The sequence below is a fragment of the Astatotilapia calliptera genome, chromosome 13 (genome assembly GCF_900246225.1).
Source record: "Astatotilapia calliptera chromosome 13, fAstCal1.2, whole genome shotgun sequence".
In the NCBI taxonomy this organism is placed as follows: Eukaryota; Metazoa; Chordata; class Actinopteri; order Cichliformes; family Cichlidae; genus Astatotilapia; species Astatotilapia calliptera.
In genome coordinates, this window is record NC_039314.1 from 23,459,428 (window position 1) to 23,483,193 (window position 23,766).

Below are 23,766 nucleotides of genomic sequence, written 5' to 3' on the forward strand. Positions count from 1 at the left end.
ATTTTTAGGTTAATTTGCTCTCTTAAAAATAGGCCGAGTCGAGCTTAGAGTTACTCGCTTCGATAAAAATCCCAAGTTATTGTGTTCAAAAACAGGCACCACACATATGGCTGCTGTATGATATTTGCAGTACATCTATCAAGGGTATGTCTCCTTGTTAGTCAATCAGATGTGCAAAATTAGTGCGGCGCCAGCTTTTTCATTTTTTCATTAAAGCTTTTTCAGTGCATAATGAACAGGATTGTGTTTAATGCTGGAACCACCCGGCACAGCGAGGGGAGACAGATTTTTTCCCAGTCTTCCCTTGTCCATGTGATTGGTTGCAGGGAATGGGAACACAAGGAGGCTAATTTCATGCACAAAGTTATAATTGCATGTCGCCTCTGGCCAAATTTGTGTCCAGTTCTTTTTTTACAACCATTTTTGTTCGCCTGTACGTGTGTGTGTTAGTGTGCATATATGCATGTGAACTGCCCATACATATGCACACACATATACACACAGTGCTGTTTCAGTGTGCGTGCAAGTTGCCTCCATATTTTTGCCCAATCAGATAAAAACCAAAGGAAAATAACTGCAGAAAATCTGAGGCAGCACTTGCCTTCCTCTGTGGGTGAAAGTGAGAAAACATTATTCTTACGGCTTGTGTCATCCGATGCCCTGATGCATTGCTTTATATATCATATCTACACATACACTTCTGACATTTTAATCTCAGCTAATCATGTGAAAAACATGTCTCTCTTTGCAACAAAAAAGATGATTGAACATGAAAAGATCAATGTGTCTATTCTGCTTGTCACAGATCTGTGGAGTGTCTGCCTCGTGATATCAGGGGGATGCAGCCATGCCAGAGGCCACAATACAGCACAAATACACCCTGTTTCAATGTTTCCCTTCCTTCTAGCTTACCAGCACAGATACGCACTTACACAGACAGATGCATAAATAAAATACACAAACAGACAGTGTGTGTGACTATCTCGGTCTCAGCCTACAGTACTGGAAGAAAAATGTTCTTACAGCATTTCATTTGACACAAATCCTGCTAGTGGTAGAATGTAATAAGTACATTTACTTAAGAATAAACATAAGCATAAGGTTGAGGTTCTTTTAATTTTTATACAATAATTAAATTAAATATATAAAGAAATGGTTAAAAGAAATCAGTCAGAAATAACGTAATTTATTCATTTATTCAGTGTCAATTAAAAAAAAAGAAAAAAAAAAGAGTATTTTTATTGTTTACAGTTAAACGCATATTATGCTGATAACACAACTTCCAGGACAATCACTAGAACTTCAGTATGTGAGCACTGAGACTTCTACTTTACATAAGCAAACTCCTTTACAAGTTTTCACATACAAAAAAGTCCTCACTTAATTTAAGAGTTTAGAGGAAGAGATAGCCATGAAGCCAGAACATTAAAACTGTTTTTCTCCTCCTTTTTTCCCTAAACCTCCAAATTAGCTCCTATCTGTCAAAACACTGTGATTTAGTTTCTTGCTGAGCAACAAGTCGGCCAGTTTTAATATTGTCTGTGAGCGATTCTGGTGTCTTAACGGCCTTTGGCTCAGGTTCAGCGGGTTGAGAGAGAGAGAGAAAGAGAGAGAGAGGCCTTTAGTGAGAAAAGCAATAACATGTTCTTTAAAAGAGCAGATGGAAAGTTTCTGCGCATCCTTCCCTCCCTTCCCTCTTTCCTCCGCCTATCTTAATGATATGTCTTCTCCAAATATACAGCTCCTTTCATGAGAATTTCCACCCTGCTCTCCACTGGGCTCTGAGCATGTGGGTGCCAGGAGGGGTGTGCGTTTTTGCTTCCTTCTCTTCTTCATGTCTTATCAATCTGAGTATGTAAGAGTATGGGTGTACATTTCCGTTGTACATTTTGTTTGTCCGATAGAGTCAAAGATTTTACTTTGCTTTGCCCTGCAAGTTAATATGTGCACAGAATTGAATATGTTTCCTTGTTCTTATTTGAGCCACTGAGCTTGCATGGTTTACAAGTAAGTTTAGCTGTGCATGGTCTGAATATGGTGTGTGTATGTATCTTTGCGTGCAGATCTGTGTGTGGGGGTGAGTAACAGAGCATCAGTAACATCCCCTCCCTGTCTGACCGTCTTCCTCTCTGACCTCCTCAGACAAGAACAAGAGCGGGTTAGATAGAAGAAAGAAAGAGGAAGAGGGAAGGGGGAGGCAGGAGAGGAGACATGGAAATGGATATCTGGAGCCCCAGGGTTTAAAAAAGAGATAAGAGCATGAATATTCTGTAGGCCCCCTTTTTACTCCCCCGTTCCAACCATAACCCAAGAGAAAACTATTCTAGGCATGACGGTAGAAAAAAAAAGTGAACTGCTACAGTTAACAATTAAACATACAACAAAATAGGAATTATATTACTTTTTCCAGATTTGTAAAAATATATTAAATAATTTTTAAAAAAAACACTTGAAATAAAGTATCATCAGTTTGAGCTGGTAATAAGGCTCTGAACACATACCACTGAAGTAAAATTTTAATTTCGTGAGGACTCGCATAGAAAAACTCCACGGATCTAAAAGTGACTTAAAGTAGCCATAATAAATTACTTAAGATATTATGAAAGGGATGAAAAGTTGTTCTGTTAAAGACTAACATTTTTAAAGTTACCCGACCTAAGCTTCACACTAGCTACCCTGGTAAAAGTCTGATTTCATGTCCCGCATGTTTATTTAGTTATAAGAAACATTAAGTTATGGTAGCTTAGTATATGGGAACAAGCATTTGCTTGGTGTCATTCCCTAGTTCCCTTCATGATGACTGAACTTTTGACCTTTACAGCACAAAGTGTCTCTTGATCTCATCTGCTGGAGTAAAAATTCTGATAAACTTTGACACAAAAAAAAAGAACAGAATTCCTAAAAGGTCACAGCTCCCCAATTCTTGTTTTGTGCCGTGCAAGTCTCACCTGAATGTGTTGGTAGTAATAAATGGGCAAAAGGAAAAAGTAGTCTCTTTTGCTGGGGAAGCACTATATGACCATGAAAGGTGGAACATTTTAAAAATGTCTTTATCGTGCTGTTGTTCTTCTCTCTTTATCTTGCCTCCTCAACAAAAACAATTCTTTGTTATTATCTCTGTCTCGCTGCCTTTTCCTCTTCTGTATAAAAACATTTTCTTTCCTTGTTTTACTTTTGATGGAAATTTGATGGAAATTTGTCTACAATTGTTTCCATTTTCTATATATAGCTTAAAATCAGCATCTTTACTAAACATGTGTGATTACACTTTTATAACCAGTTTCACTGTGGCCACACTTCTCTGTGTTTCTTCTTTAGCCATTTGCATTAGGGTGTTATCATTGCATATATTTCTATTTAAAGCTACACTTCCCAAACCTCTGCGCTTCCCATTAAAAAGGCTTGACACGCCACATTAGCTTTATAAAACTGCAACCATGAAACAGGATGGAGAGAGGAAGAGGAGAGAGGAAAATCATATGTTGTCACAGCCATGTGACGTCCCCTCAAAAAAGAGGCCATGACACTGCACAATCTGTGGATAACAGACATGGGTCAGTGGTATTTTCAGTTAGCTTATTTTAACACCAGATGGTTGCAGAAGGCCACAAGGCACAAAGATGTTAGCAAATGCAATGATAACAGTAAACAAATTGGTAATATGCAACACTTTCCCCTAGTGCACCACTGTAACCAACAAGATACCCTTGGAAATATTTGTAAGCAGGCTTGTGAAAGTAGCATAACTCTCCTGACCTGAAACCAAGCAAGTTAAACACCAACAAAATAATGGACGGTAACCGACTTGCATGTACCACTTAAGGTAAAAAGTAAACAGCCTTGACTTGGCCAGATCTCTTCCCCTCACTGTTCCCAGGTCAAATCTCTGTGGAAACCGAGCTGCCTATCAGGAATGCCTGACGGCTAATCCGGAGGCCTTTTTGGCTAGAAGGGCATCACTGTATCAAACCAAACTGTCTTCCACAAACATGTATGCACACATGCACACTCTAAAACATAGGGTTTACTGGAAGTGTGGCCTTGCTCCTGACAGACGAGCATGAGATTACCTTAAATATTTGGAGAGCCGAGCACATTGTTATGCTAACAACAAATACCCTGAACCCTGCGCACGAGCAGACTTTAAAACAAGCGTTCCAAACTGTAAGCCTGTTCTATCTCATACAGCAAGCTTCCAATTTCTCAGTTTTATTTTATTTTATAATTTTTTTTTTCTCATAGAGTCAAAGTTTCATCTACACTGTTTGTGTGTGTGTGTGTGTGTGTGTGTGTGTGTGTGTGTGTGTGTGTGTGTGTGTGTGTGTGTGTTCATGCTGTGCTGTGAGAGCTACGCCATTTCAAATTCCTTTCTGTGTAGGTGGCATCGACTGACATCCCTTTGACTTCATTAGGGAGCAGGGACCCAGCAACAAAGCTGGCTCTGGGAGAAAGGGGGGATTAAAGAAAAAAAGAAAAGGGAGTGAGAGTGAACAAAACAACAACAGAAGAAAAACAAAGCACCCCTAACCTAATTTCCTCTGATTCAGGCTGCTCCGACGCAAAATAACTAAACAGTGCAAAAACAGATCTTTTGAGAAACTCAAAATGAACCAACTACGAGATGAGAGATGCAGAGTCTCTTCTGTCTGAAAAGCCTGTGCAAAATTAAATGTCCCCTTCTTAGCGCTACCCAAAAAAAGCAGGAACAGCCTTTTTTATCATACTGGTCTTCAGTAAACTAGCTCAAAGCTTGTATGAATAATTCATAAACCTTTTTTTCTGTTTTTTTTTTTTTTGGGGGGGGGGGTCTCGATATATGCACCATAAATTGCAAAGAAACCCCCTTTCAAACTGTTTTTGTCATCAAATCTCTCCATCTCTTTTCGGGATGAAAAAGAAATGTGGAAAAGCAGATGTTCTTGGGTTTTTTATTCATTAATGAGCATTGCCCTCTCAAAAAACAGCTTTTGTTGATTTAGGGAAATCTCACAGCGCTCTTGCCTATGGGAATGAGATAAATCTAGTTAGCTGGTGACGCAAAGGGTGAAAAGTATGTCATTAAAGCTCCGGTACAAAGTGGATTAGACAATGTACAGCATTGCCAGCTTCCACAGAATGATAATTGATGATTAGAATCATCCATCACTCTCAGGGCACAATGCAGGACAGCAGCCACTGTGTTGCAATATAACTGGGTGTTAAAAACCTACAACAACTGTGTGCTGTGTACAGTAGGGTGTGTCTCTAATGTATGTGTAGACTTAAGCTTATAGCATGTAGGTACATGACAAGTCTTTAGAAAGTGCCATATATACGTATAATATAAAGGGTGAGGTCTGTTGGTGCTGATGGAAAGAATCGTGTGTGTGTGTGTGTGTGTGTGTGTGTGTGTGTGTGTGTGTGTGTGTGTGTGTGTGTGTGTGTGTGTGTGTGTGTGTGTGTGTGTACTTTCTGGTTGTTTTCACTATGAAGGCGTGCTTCATTAGTCCTCCCTATTCCAGCACAGGGAAGGCTAAATTTATTAAGGGGGCCGGATGTTGCACAACACCTGCTGCTGTGCTTCCCTCTGTGCAATAAAGAGAAGGGAGTGCAGCATGCTAGCTAATGCTAGTGGTAAGCACTGCTCGTTGGACTGAGGCTGATGAGCTGAGGCTAATTCAAGGGGTGATTATGTAGTTTGCTGGACCACTAAACCTCTTTAAGCCCGTAATTACCGCCTATTTGAGCGAGGGGAGGCACTCCAAAGCAATCGGCACTTGCACCAAGCAGTGCAGAGAACGGCAGCCACAGCTGGAGGTGGGCTGCCTCAGGGCTGCCTGGGAATGAGGGGGTGTGTAAATAGGGAGTAACAGGGATCCAAAAAAGCATCATCCTAGTAAGGTACCATAGAAAGCTGAGAGAAACCAGTGGGATGCCCCTTGGAGCACAAGCATGCTAGCTCCAAGCTACAGTGCTCGGAGCTACCATTCTAGCACTGATCTCTAAGCTTGCAAACAAATGTTCTCTTGTTATACGCAACTACAATACATGGAAGTTTTTACACAGGGCTGTAAGAAACTATGAGCTATTACTGGTGAGTTCAAAGAAAGAAAACAAAAACTACTGCACTAAAACGTAGACTTTCTAAACACATAAACCCTCAGTATAGACTAAGGATGAAGGTAAGAGGAGAACAGAGACATGTCATTGTGGTGAGAAACTGTAAAGCTTTTTTTAGACTCATGTCCATGACATACAAGAGGGAATCAGATTCTCAGATTGCACTTCGACCATGGGGGAATACATTTCATTTCACCTGACTTTCAAGGAAATTTGACTTTACGTAATGCAACTGAAATCTGATCTCTCAGAGGAAGCAATTTGGGGACCACGGCACATTCTAATAACCCCGGCGATATTATTATGTTATTATCATAATTACCCTTTTGCCCCCAACGTTTTAATTAGAAACTCACCACTGGCCCCTAGGGGGGTGAAAAGAACCTGGATTGGGGGGAATACTGAAACTAGGTAAAGGTATTTCACAATTGCTCCCTTATGCTCTTTAAAGCAGGTAGCAGATAGAGGAAGGTTACAGCCACTGTTATTATAAGATGAAGCTTTCACATTCACCTCCTCTTTCTCCCTCTGACATCTCTGTCATTCAGAGTGCACCTACACCCCTCTCTCCTTCCTCTCCGAGTCCCTCTAGTTTCCTATCCTTTTCACCCGTCACCGCCCCCTCCATCCCTCTGTTCTATATTTAGCTTTTTCCTTAACTATCTGGGGCTGCCTCTGTTTCTACCTTCTTTTCTCCCACCTTCATTTAACTTTTCCCTTTACAATTAGCTCCCATCTTTTCTGTCTTCTCTTTCTCCTTTGTGAAATGCCTCCTCCCCCCTCCCCAATTTCCTCCTTCTGCTTCATTCATCTCTCTCTACCTCCACATCTTCAGCAGCAGAGGGCCTTCACCATCAGTGCACCGCTTTTGCAAATCAATGACTTAATCTGTCGTAACAAACAAGTGAGCAGCATCCTCAGTCCTGTCCACGTTCTGCTAACAATATAGACAGCCTCGGAAAGAGTGAAATGAGCAATTAGAGAAGAAAGCCGGCAAATATAGTGTGAAATATGCTGCCTATAAATAAAAGGATGACTTTAAAGACAAGAGTACAGAAATACATGAGGATCTTACTCTGTGTTACAAATATGTTTGGAGAAGACGTAAAAGAAAGACAAGTCAGTGGAAAAGTGAGAAAAATGACAGGGTATGTGCATTGGTATAGGTTTTCCCAACACATCTTCTCTGCCAGCCCTCAGCTCTGCTCGACTCCTCTACCATGAGTTATTGCCTGTCTGCATTCACCACCTGGTTCACTAGCTATGATTTCCCTCACTCCAATGGACACACAAATACACATAAACGTACACATGCATGCTTGTTTGTGTGGGTGTGTGCGTCACAGATGAGCGTACAACACACACCTGATTGAGGCACCCTGGATCAGCTGGTCAATAGTACACTACCAACCTATAGCCATACTATCCATGCCACCTGCCGCTAATGGATCATAATCCTGACAGGGGTTATTTTTCTCCCCAATGTAAAAATATGAAAAAAAAAAACCTTTATCACAGGATTATGAGACAAGTGATTAGGATATCACCAGATCTCATCTATAAATCATGGTTCTCTCCCCTGTGCTCTTGTGCCATTTCCCCTTTGAAACAGCACAAGAGCACCAATATTTCCATGACATCGGGGTTCAAGACCATTAAAATGTAAGGAAACACAGCTGTACATTATAGAAAAAAAAGGAAGTAAAAAGGGAGTGAAGAAAGGAGGAGAAGGAGGGAGAAGTCAGGGAGGCAGAAGGCATGCATAAAAGATAGGAAACCCTTATGGTTTTTCAGAAAGAAGTGTTTTGTCAGAAAGGGACACAGAGTGTGGGGGAAAGAGAGAGGGTTCACGCATGGGAGAGAATACAAGTGGGAGGAACTGAATTGATAAATTAGTTCAGCCAACGCGCAAACTGATTACCACAATGGCAAAGCCACAACGTCTATCGAGCACACGCATGGAATGAGACACAAAGGCATGCACACATTCACTCGGCATTTACAAAAGAGACATGAGGCTGACAGATACAAATAATTGCACAACTGCATATGCAATCACACACAGGCGTGCGCGCGCACACACACACGCACATCCACACCAAATGTATCTAGGGCAAGCTGCAGCAGTTGCTGTAAGTAAAAGGTATTGAGCTGCTGACTCCAGCCAGAAAATATCCCACAATCCTCTGGATCACCAAACACAGCCTAATGGATAATGGCTAACAGCTAGCGCTAATGTGATTTCACACTTAGCAGAGTTAATATATCACTGGCTAGACAAAATCATGCTACACAGAGCCTATGCTAAACTCAGTTACTTGAAGGGCGGTGAACATTTTTCTGCCAAAAGTCTCATTTGAGGAGTTTTAAACAAAAAAGCCACTCGGAGGTTATGCATTTGCTTAGAGAGTGCATGAGAGGATAGCTTTGCTAATCTCTTGCAAAGCAATGGATAGAAGCATTTCATCAAGTTAACCACAGATTTATGACAATATTTTTCCCTGACTCTTCCATATGTCAACTTGCCACTCACTCTCCAATAAATACCACAGTGATGGTGGGGAACTCCACACCCTACCCAGCTACTGACGTCATGGATGTGGTCCTATGTAAAAGAGTGTGCAACTTGAGTGTGTCTGTGTGCGACTTAGAGCTGAGAGCGAACCTCTTCTCTGGATTTACAGATCACTGTAAACTGATTAGTGGGTACCAAACCAAGAATGGTTTCACATATCTGAGTTACTGGGCCTGTATCCACCCAGCACACACACAAACACTCTTCACATGCAGGTGATAATGAAAAAAAGAACTAGCGTGAAGCACAGGTTCAGTATGAAGCCATCAATCATCGTGACATGCAACAATGAAACCACACACTGAACTGTTTCATAGTTTCCCAACTATGAAATTATATGAGAGTTGGAGGGAGGAGAAAAAAAAAGCAGAAGGTTTAGCCAAAAGAAAAGAACAGATGGTAGATAGTAATAACAGTAATGATGTATAAAGGCTCAAATTAAATATTCAATTAAACTTGATATTTAATGTCATTGACATAAATATTGCATTTTAATACACTGAAAAACACCCACTGATATGTTGTTCAGTGAGAATGAGTTTCTATATATAGGATAAAAAGCTTTAATTGCAACTTATAAACATTTTTGAATTTCCCCTCCAAAAAAATCTAATCTAATGCTAAACTAAAAAAGAAGCTGGAACAGTTTAAGCAGATGATTCTGTGCGTGTTTGCGTGCATGTGTGTGCATTTAGTCCTGCAGCCACGCTGGGGCTCTGAGGCTCGTGATCTCCTTCACTGCTACTGACCGACCTTGAGGGTCTGTAAAGTTCTCACGTTCTCAAGGAAACACACTGACCCGCCCCTTGACTGAAGCCAGATCAACACACGCACACACATAAGCGTGGTTTTGGTCTAGATCTATGGCAGACATTTTAGAAAAGATCAAAGGTGACATGAATTAAAAGTTAACTGCCCTTGAGGGCTTTTAAATAGAGGAGTAAAACGATACAAGAAGCAGTTGGGAGAAAATGGGAGGAAAGGTACACCTAAAGTATTGTCAGAAATGTAAATGGACTTTGACCCAAGGCAGGTCCTAGTTCATATAAGTATTTCCAAAAAAATTCTTCAGCCTGCTTAGAGTATGGGAATAATGTGAATATCCTTAGATGACAATTTTTAAAAAGAAGGATTGTCTAACTGGATTCTTTCCTATATTCCTATATCACTTCTCAGCAAAAGGGTCACGCTTCTGTGATATAAATGCAAACTGTATTTTGATTTGTAACAGGTTTATGACATTATATGTGAGAAAACATGACCCACTCAAATGTAAAGAATGAAAGATATGCTGCCAAGATTGAACCTATGTGGAGATCTGATTTTCTGAACCTTCAAAGAATGCATCCCAGCATAGGATTATTGCTATTAGTGATGGTAAAATTCATGTGGAAATGGATGATATTTTAGTATATATATGTTTCAAGCTGCCAAGATGAACCATGTGTCAGTCTTTTTGATAGATACTGTATCCATCTGTTCATCTGCTCATCCATCCATCAATCATGACACAGATGGCCTTTCAGGAGTCCATGTCAGGACTGATGCCTTTCCTTTGCCCTAGCCATACCACTACCCCCACCTCGCTCCCACACAACACCCTCCCTAGCCTCCCACATAACACACATACTCACACCTCCTGCCCCCCTGCACCTCCACCAGATGGACTGGTCTCGCTATTTCCAGCTCCCAAAACCCACTATCTACTTGGCAAAGATGGGTCATATCATTAGCCTATCACCTTTTAATAAAACAGATAAACAGATAAATAAATAAACATCTAAAATTCTGACGTGTCCTTCCTGAAATGGTCGCAAAGTGTAAGTGTTGTGTGCAACAAATCTATTTGTCTGTAAGGGTCAGTCCACAAAGAGAAGCCCCAAAAGAGAGCTGTCTGCCTTTGGTCCCTGGGGCCTGTCAAGAGGGATAATTGATGATGTTTTCATTACAAGGTGTGGGGTAATGTGGGGGTTGGGGCACAGTATGTGTGTGCATGTGTGTGTGAATGTGTAGTGGGGGTAGGCAGGTTGACTCAGCTGCCTCCCTCTTTGACACCAACCACTCTTGGATTGGTACGGACAAGTCATTGCTTCCAAATGCCCTCGTACAAACACACACCAGCGCAATCACACACCCACATTTACACAAACATAGGTCCTCGCAGACAAATGCACACACAAACACACAGCCCAAAGCCAATTCCATTCCCAGAGATAGAGTATCTGAAACTGAATAAAACCGCTGAGAATAAGCCTAACTTGTTCTCTTGTTTTCCTCTGCTACCCTGTCTCGTCACAGTGTCACGCCAGGCCTTTGGCAGATCTGTCCATCTGTCTGTCGTCTCTTAGGACCTCTTTGAAATCCCAATGCAGTGGCGCCTAAGATTCTGACTGCCGCTAAGATTGAATTAAGACCTAATCGGAGACACCAGGCCACATAGGCCACTATATTACTTTATAGTATCAAGATGGACATCATGCCTTTGTTGTAGTTTATGAATAAATGAATGAAAACACATAAAAAGTCAGCTGATGTCTTCCTTTTTAGCTTGCTTCCTGATGTCTTTTCAAAACCATTAACAAGGCGTCTTGGTGGCTTCAATGGTTAATTGAAATTATTTTTCATGAGAAGCTTAAGTTGTGCAAGATATAACTAAGACAAACAAGTGTAATGATAATCATGAGACCCCCATAACCATAAATATGAAAAAGTCCATGTCAGTGTCGGTTTCCTGAATTTAATTCAAAGGTGTACCTTCGTCATACTGTATTTCTTGCTATTCTGCATTTTCTTATCACTATAACGGTATAAAAAGTATGAAGTATGACTGAACTAGAAGGAAAAAAATACCATCCCAGCAATGGGCTGCTGCGGTGGGTCAGGGCTGCAGCGGGTGACCAGGGTGCTGACATATTCAGGCTCCAGCAATAAACAGACGAAGAATAATGGCATCTGAGGCAAGGGCGAACTCTGACCTCAAACGCTTTTCCCTCCCTTGCCTTCTGTTGTTTAGATGAGGCTTTGAGTATCTGGTTTGTGTTCTCTTAGGTGAGAAGTTCAGGAACTGCAAAGTGTTTAGTTTACAGAGCGCTGTGAATTTAAATATTAATTCTAAATGTTGGTTATGCACAACTCTGCCCTGTTGTTTGGTTCAATCGCAACCCGAACGAGGAGTTGCGATTGAGACGAGGAGGAAATTATCTTGCTTCTAATGAGTAGTGTAGCTAGCCATCCATGTATCCATCCACTCCTCTCACTCGCCTCCCATTCTGCACACCCAGTCTAGATTACTCCACCACCCAGGGCCCACGACAGCAAGGCTCCTGGCCTCCTCTGCCAGCACAGAAATGAATTATATCGCTTTTCACACCTGTTTCTGCTCAAACCCCCACTGCATGCTGCTGTGTTGAGGGTAAAAAAGCATTTCCAAGGAGGTGGGGGGGCAGCACTCCCCAAGCTAAGCTACATCTGCGTACGCAAGTGGTTAAATTGGACTCTAATTGTATTAACGGCGGATTATGCCTTCAAGTTGGATTTTTTTATACGCGCTCTCTCTCTGCATTTTACACATTTTAAGAGGAGAAAGGAGGAGGGGGAGAAAGGCAGCTCATTGAGGGTTTGCGGGTTGGCTTCTTTTATGAGCTGCGATCATGGCTGCCCCTCGTTACACTGCATCTGTGTACAAATAGGAGGGGAGGAGAGCCAGAATGAGAGGGCGTTAGCGATAATGTGTGTGAGAGTGTGTGTCCCACTCTGTGAATATACCAATATGAACACTAAAAATACCAAAACCCTCTGCCCTTTCTTTTTACACACACACACACACACACACACACACACACACACACACACACACACACACACACACACACACACACACACACACACACACCTACTTCAGTTTAGCACAGCAGCAGTCTAAATGGGAATATGGGTAGTGTGTATAGTGGGGAGGCGGGGGTGAATTCCATCTAATTACTCTATCACATAATTTCACAAATTGCCTTTTCATAAGGGAGTGGAGAGCAGAGCACAGGGCGCGTTGGGGATTTGAGGCTTGAGCTTTCATTTACTACTCATTTCTTGTTAAATTAAACAAGAAAATACCATTTGTGTGGAGGGGAGGGTACGGGCGGGATGTGGGTGTATTCCAACCACACAATGGGAGGGTTGGAAGAAAGAGAGATTGGAGAGAAGCTTTTTCTTTATTTCAAGATTTGTCTCTTACATAAAGCAATCAGGCAGCTCAGCCGGTTATGAGTTTAGAATTGATTCTGCAATTATTTTCTTAAACACAGTTTATAGTTATTTCCAGGGAAAAGTCATTAGCACACTTCAGAGTTATATCTACATCTTTAAACACATCCTTATTGATGTCAAACACATCTAGAAAGAGAGAAAGCAGGTTACGCTTACAAATATCCCGTTTAGTTTAGTCAGTAAAACCAACAGAGAGCTAGTAGCCGCAACATATGTTTAATTAAGGATGTCAAATGCAAACAAACATCAAAATGAGATGAGGACACAAGTGGAAAATCCCTCCCCTCTCCTTTATTTTGGTTCCCTACCAAGTTTACAGCTGCATGTCAAGCTGGCAGCGACTTTGGTCATTGGTGACAGGCGGTAAACGCTAATGTTTTGTAGTCGCTCCAAGTCAGCACAGCCAAATTCTTCCGATGAACTTGTCTCACAAGCATCGTCAACAACATATGAGCTCATTGGGTGTGTTGGAGAGAACTCGGTGAGCTGCAACTGTTGTCATCATCACAAATTCAATGCCCACTCTCTATCCCTTACTCTACACCTCACACTGTACATACCTCTTGTCACCATGCATATACCCAAAAACACTGTGGCTTAGACCCATCTAACAACACCAGCAAACTTGGGAATTAGAAGTTTTCCAAATGTTACCCTTTCCACATGGAACAAGACATAAGAAATTAGCATCCTTGATGGATAAGGAAGCAGACATGCATAAAAGTCTTCAAAAAAACCCTGTAAGAACAGCTGTATCAATGCCACCTACCAGCTACCCTGCTGGTGTACTCACAGCCTCACTGCGCCACCCACCTTCCTTTCCGCTTCAGTACAATGAGAACTCCCAAGGGTCTAAGTGTGAGGGCGAATAACAGAAGGGATTACAGAACACTAAGGTTGGGTGTCTTCTACTATAATTCATTCTTAATTCACCATATTCTGTTTTGTGGTCTGTCTGCACCTGTGTCAAATACTTTTAGATGTATTATTCTTAAGAAAAGCAAGCCCTGATTGGCTTTTTAAAGACTGTGTAGCGCTACAGCAGCCCTTCATATATTGTGTATATGTCTATGTGTTCATCTCTGAGGGGGTCAGGCACATCTTTCATCCTCTTTCTTTGAAACAAAGAGTCAAGCCGTGATGAAATGTGGATCAGCTATCCATGCTTATATTGCTATCAGCAGAGGCAGAGAAGCATACTACCAGTGTGAGAAAAACTGTAAATGTTTTTGCATTATAGGTGCTATGTGTAGCATTCGTAAACATTGACATATGGTGAATAAATTAATGGTGACACTGAAGAGTAAGCAGATGAAACCACAGCAAGCATTTATCTGACACCAGCGGTATTGTTAATGCCAGTGTTTCCCAAAATTAAGACCACATTTCCCATAAACAAAGAAAATGTTGGCTCCTCTCTGCCTGGGTTTCATTTCTGTTTGGCTTCATTGAAGAGAATAAACAAATTGGAAGTGATTTTTCCATCAACCTTTCAGTTTACTTCAGTTTCAGGCTGAACTGAAGGAGCTTCTTTTGTGTAATAAGGTAAAATGGCCACATGTCCAATTGTATGCCTGCATGTTTTTGCTCTTCTTTCCATTTTGTTCTGGAAAAGAAAAAGACTGATGAATCCTCCTTATCCCTGTCTTCACCTCCTCACCTTCTTCTCCTTTCCTTTGCTCCCATGGCACTCACTTATATCCTTCTCACTGTTTGAGATCTAACAGAGTAGGAGCTTCCCATAAGTCGTGCTCACAGTGTAATATGACACAGGAGGTGTGTTGCCGGGTGTGTGTTTTCACTAGGCATTTGTGTGTTGAACTGTATTTCCACAGACAGGATGTGTGTATGTTTCAAACACCTTTCCTCTGTGGCCCCGAAGGTTTTGGGAGTGTATGGGTTGAGGTCAGGGAGTTGGAGTATGTGTGTATGATGTGTGTTTGCAGGGTGATGGAGAACTGGTGGTATATGAAAGATGGTGATAGTCAGATGGGAAGCAGGGAGTACAAAGGAAAAAAGTCTTGAGAGTATATAGAGTCTGTGTACGCACACACAATGTTGCCTACATACCTGCAGACAATTGGACACGGTAAAAAAGTTCCTCTGATTTTCCGGTAACTGTTGAAAACCAACAAATGCACTGAGCGATGAATACCATCGACATCAAAGACAAGCTACAAATAAATAAAAAGTTGAGCCCATGCAATAGCCATCATCCAACAACCAAATTGCTTTCGTTAACATCATCACTGTTGTGCAATTCAAACCAACACCCACAAAGCCAGAGCGTATCAAGTTCTCCACAAACTCCTGACATAGGCAGAATGTGTGTGACGCAAGGTTTTCCCCTAGCGTAGCTGTGTATGCTGAAATGAAAAATGTAACGAAAGACTTCATCTGTCACACAAAAAAGCTGTTTCACTTACTGTATTTTTTATATTTTTAAAAGGTTAGCGGTACAGTGTAGGACTATCTTAATATTAATTCCGGGTGGCCATATTGTGCCCTGTTCATACTTTATCTGAATCAATACAAAAACAGATGTGAGAGGTGAGGTCTCAAACCAACGTTAAGGAAAATGTATTAACTATTTGTTGACTGAAAACATATCAGATCTTTTTAAAAAAAATACCATTTAAAACTATAATAAAAACAGCAAAGCTTCTCATTCTTGGCAATGATTATTGCAGATACTAGCTGTGTAATATGCACTCATAGGGACTAAGGAGACTATAATCACTCTGAGTTAGTAAGCTGTACCAACACTGAAGCTCAAGCAGGGCATAAGTGACTCTTTATGGGGTAAAAAAAATAAATAAATAAATAAAACACTGAAGAATTTCATTTCATGACAGACCATGTAAACTATCGTACACTGTTCTTTAACTAGACATCTTTAATAAGTCGAATGATTCGGCTTGAACGGAATCAAAATTGTGTTGGCCAAGGGAGCATTCAGCTCACTGTTGGTTCCATCCCAGCAGTCACATTGGCACCCTCCATTGCCTAAATACATTTTTCCCCACAAAGTATCTGTGATGCAGTCAGATGGTGTTAACGGCATTTGTATTCTCTGCTATAATTGAGGAAAAATGGAGCCAAACCACAGGCCTTTGCAGCATCCCCGGCATCTGTTAAATAATGACAGATTTGTTTTTAATAAGGTTCATCTATGTATCTGCAGTTATGGCCAGGGGCATCTCTCCTTGGCTTCAACCTTATTCAGTTTCAGCAGATGAGAAGTGAGAACGCAGGCTGCAGAGATCGCCAGCAGATTACACAGGCCTCCGTCTTTGAAGTGTGCACCGTACGAACAAGGATACACTATGAAGAAGAGGGGCTGTGGTGTGTGTGTGTGTGTGTGTGAGAGAGTGTGTGAGAGAGAGAGAGAAAGAGTGGCTCAGTGTGTTCTTTTGAGTAGTACAGAAAGACAGAGCGTATCTGTGTGTCTATGTGCAAGTATAACAGTACAGACAGCCCGTGGCTGTAAAATGAAGTTGAGTGTGCACTCGTGATATGAAACTGAGAGTGAACGAATAATGTTTGGCTCAACTCACCGTTAGGTGCTGGAAGAGCCATGCTCTCATGATGTTGGTGGCCACCTTAGGGAAAATCCCTCTCTTCTTGTTGTGTTTCTTTTCTTTATCCGGGTCATCGTCATCCCCTGTGCTCGGCGAAGCCACACTGTTGTCCAGACCATCACCTGTCACATGACAAGAAACAGGAAGAGACAGTGGAGATCAGACACACAGTTTGTTTACTTCCTGCATTTGCTGCGCCTCTGTGTTCAAAGGGAATAAATACGATTTCGAGGGAATTCTGGAGGGCTTTGTATGCACAGAAGGATGGATATAGAGACACAACAATGGCAAGAAGAGAATGGCTGGAAAACAGCACCTCATAAATGCATTCATTTTTAATACATTTATAAATAACCCTCCCTTTCATTTTGCTCCCCCCGTCACTTGAAAACAGAGCAAGCGCTTGCATCTTCCTGGGAGAAAGACAGGGAGAAGGGGAGCACAAAGGACTTGTAAGGTCGCATTTCCCCACTCTCCCATCCAAGCCCACGCAGAATTGAAAATGACAGAGAGATTTAGTCTTTATTATCCTGAGGGGAAAATAGTTATTGAAGCGTTGCCCCAGCGCATTCTGCCATTTTACCTGAGGTGGAAAGAGTAACACGGCACTACAAAAGGCAAGGTTGCAAGGAGGGGGAAGGCAGAAAATAAAAGGAAAATAGGTAGAAAAAAGGAAGTCAGAGGCACATACAGAGCTAACAAAGCTAACTGCTTTTCATAACAATGGCGTCATGGCTGCTTACAGCAACCTGTAGGGCTTCGATAAGACTCTATTAAGGCCAGTTAACCTCACCTAAGGGGAACACTGAGAAAGCTCAGCGTATTTGAGCACTGAGAGAAAGAGAGAAAGGAAGGCGCTCCACGGGCCTTTTCTCTGCATTCAGACTCAACAACATGAACCCATACTCACACTCACACACACGCAGCACATATTCAAAACCATCCAATTATGGTACGTTTTCTATACAGCTCCAGTGGAGAGAAAGGGCCTCTTCCCATCCGTGGCTGTGAAAAGCCTAATTGTTATTATCATTATTCAAAAATGTGAGCCACCCTCAATGAAGATGATAATCATAAAAGAAACATGAGGCGAGGTAAACAAGTGGCACCTTCACTGCTAAACATTTCAGAGGCAAATAACTGACTTTTGTCCTGTATTGCCTCTCTCGACTGGAAGTGAGGGGAAATAAAAATGTGAGAAAAAAGCAAAACAAAAAACAAAAAAACCCCACTAAAGCAGTGCACACAATTGGATCCAGTTATTTATTGATTACACACAAAGCACTTCTAAAGCTTCTAGGTCTATTCACTGTGGCAGGGATAGATAACTGCAATGAAATGGGCCTGCGTTCCACTAACTTGCAGAGGGCGACACCCAGCACCTAGCTAAACCCTAAGCCCCGATTCATCGATAATTAATAGGCATGTTGGCGCTAATCCGGTTGGAGATGACTTTTTTCCAGCCTGCCACATCAATGGAATAATCAAGGGCCTAAAACCCAGGCCTTTGCTCCCCATTACCTCAGGCAAAAGAATTCCTGAAAGCATGCCTGGAGGGCACCTGAATTATATACACCATTAGGAGAGAGAGAGAGCCTCAACGATCCATACGAAACAACGCTCTCAGCTAGCTCTCACTCTCTCGCTCTGTTCTAGCAGAAGGAGATACATATGCACACATATTGAAGGGTTTTTAATGAACCTCATGTGAAAGTGGAGGGGATGCTATCGAGGGTGAAGAAGGGATAAAACAAGAGACAGCTTATTATAGATGGCCTGACAGTGATGCAAACACCTGCCATTGTGAGGCAGGTAAACCAGCTGGTTGAACTGTACTGTCACATCACCAAAATGTAATGGTTGAGCTACTAGTCACTGGATGATGTTATGGACTGGATAAAAGGATGAAAATCTGCTATAAAGAAAGAATTAGTAAAAATGCTCACAAATGTTCCAGAGCTTAAATAATATTACATTTGTGTGTTTCCACAGCACAAAATCCATATATATTTAATTTACAATGATGTAAAACAAACACACATCAAACCAGAACTAAATAATCTTTACCCAATTAATCACTTATGGCCAATCCATTAATTGATTAACAGACTAACCACGCAAGCGCCATTAAACGTAGCTTCTCTTCCTCTCTGTCCTTAAAAAATGCTTTGTTTTGGGTTTTTTTAAATGTGGGCTTTGGTTACATCATTAGTCTGGGACAAATGCAGCCGGAGCTTAACAAGTGAGTTTTTTTCTTCCTACTGTTTCAGGACTAAAATACACCCACCCTTCTGTCTACATCTCTCTGCCTGGTGGAAAAGAGGGGTGAGCCGAGCCGTGGCCCTGTAATCTAAGACCAGATTTTCATTGGAAGCAAATGCTTTCAATCCGTTGTAAAGACCGGCTCATGTTCAGCAAAGCCTACAATAACAAACCCAGGGGCTTGTCCCATGCGAGTTGGGAAAACAGAAGCAAACGGCCAGAGTACCAGCTCAGTGTGGGTGAGCGAGTGAGTATTCATGCAGGTGAGCAAGTGGGAAAGAGTTGGTGTGCATGGAATCTCAGGGAAGAGGTGAGAATCATGAGAAGCATAGAGAACAGGGAAAACAAGGGAGGATACAAAAAGGGGAGCAAATGAAGTACAAAAGTACTAAAAGAGTGTATGCTCAGAAAAACTGCATGATTCTCTGTGTGTTCTTGCTGCAATTTTTTTGTCACCCATCACCCTAAGCCAGGGAAACCTTAACACTTACCAATATTAATCCTCCCCCCCTTATCTCTCGTTGCTTATACCTCTGAGTCTGACCTATACACGCTTATTTTTACCTAGAAGGGGGAAAGGAAAGAGAGCTGGAGAAGGGCTGTCAATTTTATTGGCATTTCCATTTTCAGTGCAATTTGATACCAATCACCTCTACATGGTCTGGGGCTAATTTCTGCTTTTCTTTAACCCCAGCAAGTGAGGAAAGAGTGGGAGGTGGGAAGAGAGAAAAAGGGAGAAAGGAAGGGTGAAACTGGAAAGGTGCTGAAGCTGTGTCTGGCAGCCATGTTGGGGAAATGTCAACTGTGTTACCAGAGCCCGTCGGAGAAAGAGAGGCAAAAACAGGGAGAGACAGTGAGGGAGAGATAGTGAAGGACCATAAGAAAATAGAAGGAGACAGTGTTAGGGGAAATGAAGTGAGAGAGAAAGAGAGAATGAAAAAGTGGAAGACCAAACTCAAGCCACTGACTGGAGCAGTACAGAGCGAGAAAATAATTGGTAAGAAAGGGAAAAGATGCAGTGGTGCACTGGAGTTAATCAGCTGGAAAATAATAATAATGATAATAATACACAGACAGAATTGTCAGCTTTCATAATGCAGATCTATATTTTTCATTTATTGGGTCTTTGAGGTGAAATTTTCAGAAAAAGGTCCTCCAGAGACATTCTGTACCATCCATTTCACTATAAAGAGAGGTGTGATTTAAAATAGATAAAAATTTGGCTTACAGTGAAACAAACATCAGCAGAGTACAGTGTATCATTTGATGCTCGTCAACTGACGTTTGTAGCCCAAGCTGAACATACCACACAGATGCGAGAAGTGAATACTATAAAACTGCCATTTTTCTTGCTGGGAAATATGGTATTGCATTGCCATATCCCGATACATGTCGAGATGTGGCTGGTGTGGAGGCTAACAAAAACACGGGTCTGTTTGTTATGACATGTGGTTACACACTGGTGCATGTCGCCCTCAAAGCAGATGACTCAAGCATCTTGGGCATACTCAATAGACCAAATGCAAACATTTCTGTAGTCTTTTGTGGTGTCAGTATGGATCACTGGTATGCTTGAATGGGCAGAAAACATGGGCTATGCAAGCACTGATTTCAAATTCATCTTCATTAGTATAGAAGTGGCCACAGTGACATCATAATCCGTCCACCACTTAGCCAATAGCCCTTTTGGTGGTCAGTCAGATGGTTGTTCACACCGCTTTTCAGTCACCCACTAAACTATCCAGTCAACTAGTCAGCCTATAAAGCCAGTGAGCAAGTATAACAGTCAGTCATAAAGCAGCCCTGCTTGTCGTGTGCTTTGTCAGTCTGTCAATCAGTTATTTAGAATTCTAGCCATGCAACTAGCTAACCACTCAACCAATGAACAAGCCAGTCATTCTACATACATGGCCTGTGAGCCTTATTAAGAGCATCAGCAGGCTCTAACCCTGCGCTGCATGCATACAGCATGTGGATGCTAGGCTAGCAAGCTCCAGTCTCCCCACAGGCACAACTCAGGGCCTACTGATCGGCCATGACAACATCTTTGTAACTATTGGTGAGGTGGGGGTGCTGGGAAGATGGAGAAGGGTGAATCAATGCAGGACAGTGGGGGTGCATGTTTGTGTGTTAAGAATGTTTGCATGCATGGATGTGCATTTGTCTGTATGTGTGTGTCTATCTTTGCCTTTCTTTATTCATGTGCGTTTCCTGGTGTGTGTGTGTGTGTGTGTGTGTGTGTGTGTGTGTGTGTGTGTGTGTGTGTGTGTGTGTGTGTGTGTGGCAATTAGGAGCAGGCCACTGACTGGAAGGAGCCAGGGGCAGTTGAAATGCCCCGGGGCCAACCAAGGGAAGGAATATTTTATCAGTCCCCTCACACGCTGTATACACAAATACACACTTGCACACGAGCATGCACAGACTCACACACACACTGCAAGCAAACAGATAATGACGTAAAAATTAGGTTAGCTTTCTTTGTGCATTTTCACTAGCTTTGTCAGCGCTAGCTAAACTGACTTAAAGTCTGTTTTATTCAGCTTCGATGGTTTTTATTTAAGTCTTTCTGCCACTCTGTGTTTCATTATTGCATTCCCTCCCCTCCTACTTCATTACCCTTCTTCTTCTTTCTCTCTGTCTGCTGGACTGTGGAGTTTGGATGGGGGATATCTGCACAGTATTTGCTCGATGCAAGACTGAGGCGTTGTTATTTTTCCTTCATTTTTTGCTTTTTTTGTCTTCCTATGCAAATCAAAAGTGTACCGCTTCAAATTCTGGGTAGAAATTAAGCTTCCACTTCTCAGTTTCTTTACTTCCCTCTTTTGTGTCTTTATCGCTCCTCTACATCTGTCTCAAGGCATACCGTGACATTATCAAACAGTATCTAGGCTAATCTGTTATGATCTGATTATAAACCATCTCTCAGCATAGGACAGACACTGGTACTAGCTGCCCCCTGTGCACGGGCACACGTGCCATTCAGAGGTGTCAGCCACTTTTCTGCTGCCTGGCAAATTAACAGCCACAGACTCACCAGTCATTCATCTGCGAATAGCAGTACTGTCAGACGTGTCGCTTCTAGCGCATTGCAAGATAATTATGACATTTAGCTTTCTAATAATTTATTTTTTCTTCGTAGAAGCACCGTTGAGATGAGAAGGGTTATGAATATTAGCTTTGTGCCAGATGTCATGAGTGGGATCCTGTGCGAGGAATGATTCACAGATGGCGAAACGTTTTTGGAACATACTGTGTGATGTTTTTGCTAGGTTTTATAGGCTGTGGATGGACTGAGAAGAAAAGGAGTGGAGACAGGTTTTTGAGTTTATGACACTGCATTTAGTCTAAGGGCTATTGCTTGCAGGAGAGAGTGTCTTTTGCTGAAAGTGTGAGTGACCTGAAGCTGATCTCTCATAGACCAGTCCTAGAGTTTCACACCCCAGAAAGCTCACATGACCCTGGGTTGGTTACCCAGGCAAGGCCCAGGCCTCAGGGACCTGATATCCTGTTCCACATGGGATCCACACATTTCGTACTGGCAGATGAGAAATTCATACATACATACACAAACTCCAAACATGAAACACACACACACAAAGTGCAGACACTCTTGATGTACATTCACAATAGTGCCCTCACTCGTTTTCTCTCTAGCACTCACACACAAGACACTCACACAAATACACATACGTTACATTCCCAGAAATCCTCAGAGGGGTAAAGAAGGGCTTGCAAGAGGGAGGGAGAAAAAGAAAAAAAGCAGCGTTTATTGTATTCAGGCCATTCATAAGCTCTAGACGTGAGGAAGGGGGAGTACAGGGGGGCTTGCAGGCAGTGGGGGGTTCCCTTTGCATGGCTCTGAAGGGCCCCTCCCACCTCCAGATATTCTGAACATGCAGGAATTCCTCGCGACGCAATTAGGGGCACATTTTCAAAAGCATCTCTCCCTTTACCGCACACATACTTGAACATACTCACATGCACCCATTTCCTATGATCTATCATGAGGCATCTTTCCAATAATGACCACTGAAGTATTCTAAACTAACACACACACACACACTTCAGTACAAAACACTCTCTGTGACCAATGCTGCTTCGCCTCCCTTTTATTCCCGAGGAGGAGGAGAGACGGAGAGAAATCCCCATGACTATTCTGCGGATAATGACATGCGCTGTCGACAAAACAATATGGCTAGTCTAGACTTCCCTTCTGCTTTTGCCAGAGAGACTACTGTTTTGGGGTCTTTGCTTTAAAGTCCAGTAATTGAATCTCGATCATAGCACTCTGAAGCATGTATTAATCTGTACAGAACATTCACCAACTTAATATAAGGCCTTATTAGATTAGGCAGACAAAAAAAGTTGCCATTATTACAAACTATAAAAAAAAAAATCAGGCTTTCCAGGTAAATAAAAGGGAGTGGGCTAAGTAATTGCTTCCTGCAATTAAAGACATTTCCATTGAAGTAATTACAGTAAATAATGAGTGCTTTGCAATTACAAAGCCAGTTACTTTGAATGATGACAGTTTTGTGGATCAGCACTGACAGATTCAATAATGACAGTAACTAGTGATTCATTCACAAGGGTGATTTGTAATTAAAACACACTAGAGACTTATTGTTGTGAGATTCCGAGCCAAGTTTGCTGCAATTATTTCGACTGCGGTGATCCAATGAGGAGGGTATCAGTAAGTCAGAGACAGGGAATGTGTTTAACAACAACGAATAAAGCAGCACAGAGCAGTTATCAGAGTAATCAGTTAATTAAAACTGTTTAAACCTCAAGTCTGTGGAGGTTCATGTGGCTTTTTACTGGAGTGTTGCATTATTGGTAATCATACGGAATGTAAGTTTCCATTCATGCTCGCCTTCTCACGTGTTTCATGTTAGCATGTCTACTGATGGAATTGAAAATGTAAAGTTAGACAGAAAGACAAGGTTTGGTCGGTGCACAAAAACAATGTTTATTTCAAATTAGGCAACT

The 23,766-nt window shown here is 41.8% G+C and overlaps 1 protein-coding gene across 1 annotated transcript in view; it reads right to left on the reverse strand.

Moving 5' to 3' along the window:
- meis1b (Meis homeobox 1 b) overlaps window positions 1-23,766 on the reverse strand; it is a 77,335-nt gene that overhangs the window by 25,116 nt on the left and 28,453 nt on the right. The window contains exon 8 of the mRNA XM_026189899.1: window positions 16,492-16,637. Within this exon, the coding sequence (XP_026045684.1) occupies window positions 16,492-16,637 (146 nt within the window). The remainder of the gene's footprint in view (window positions 1-16,491; window positions 16,638-23,766) is intronic.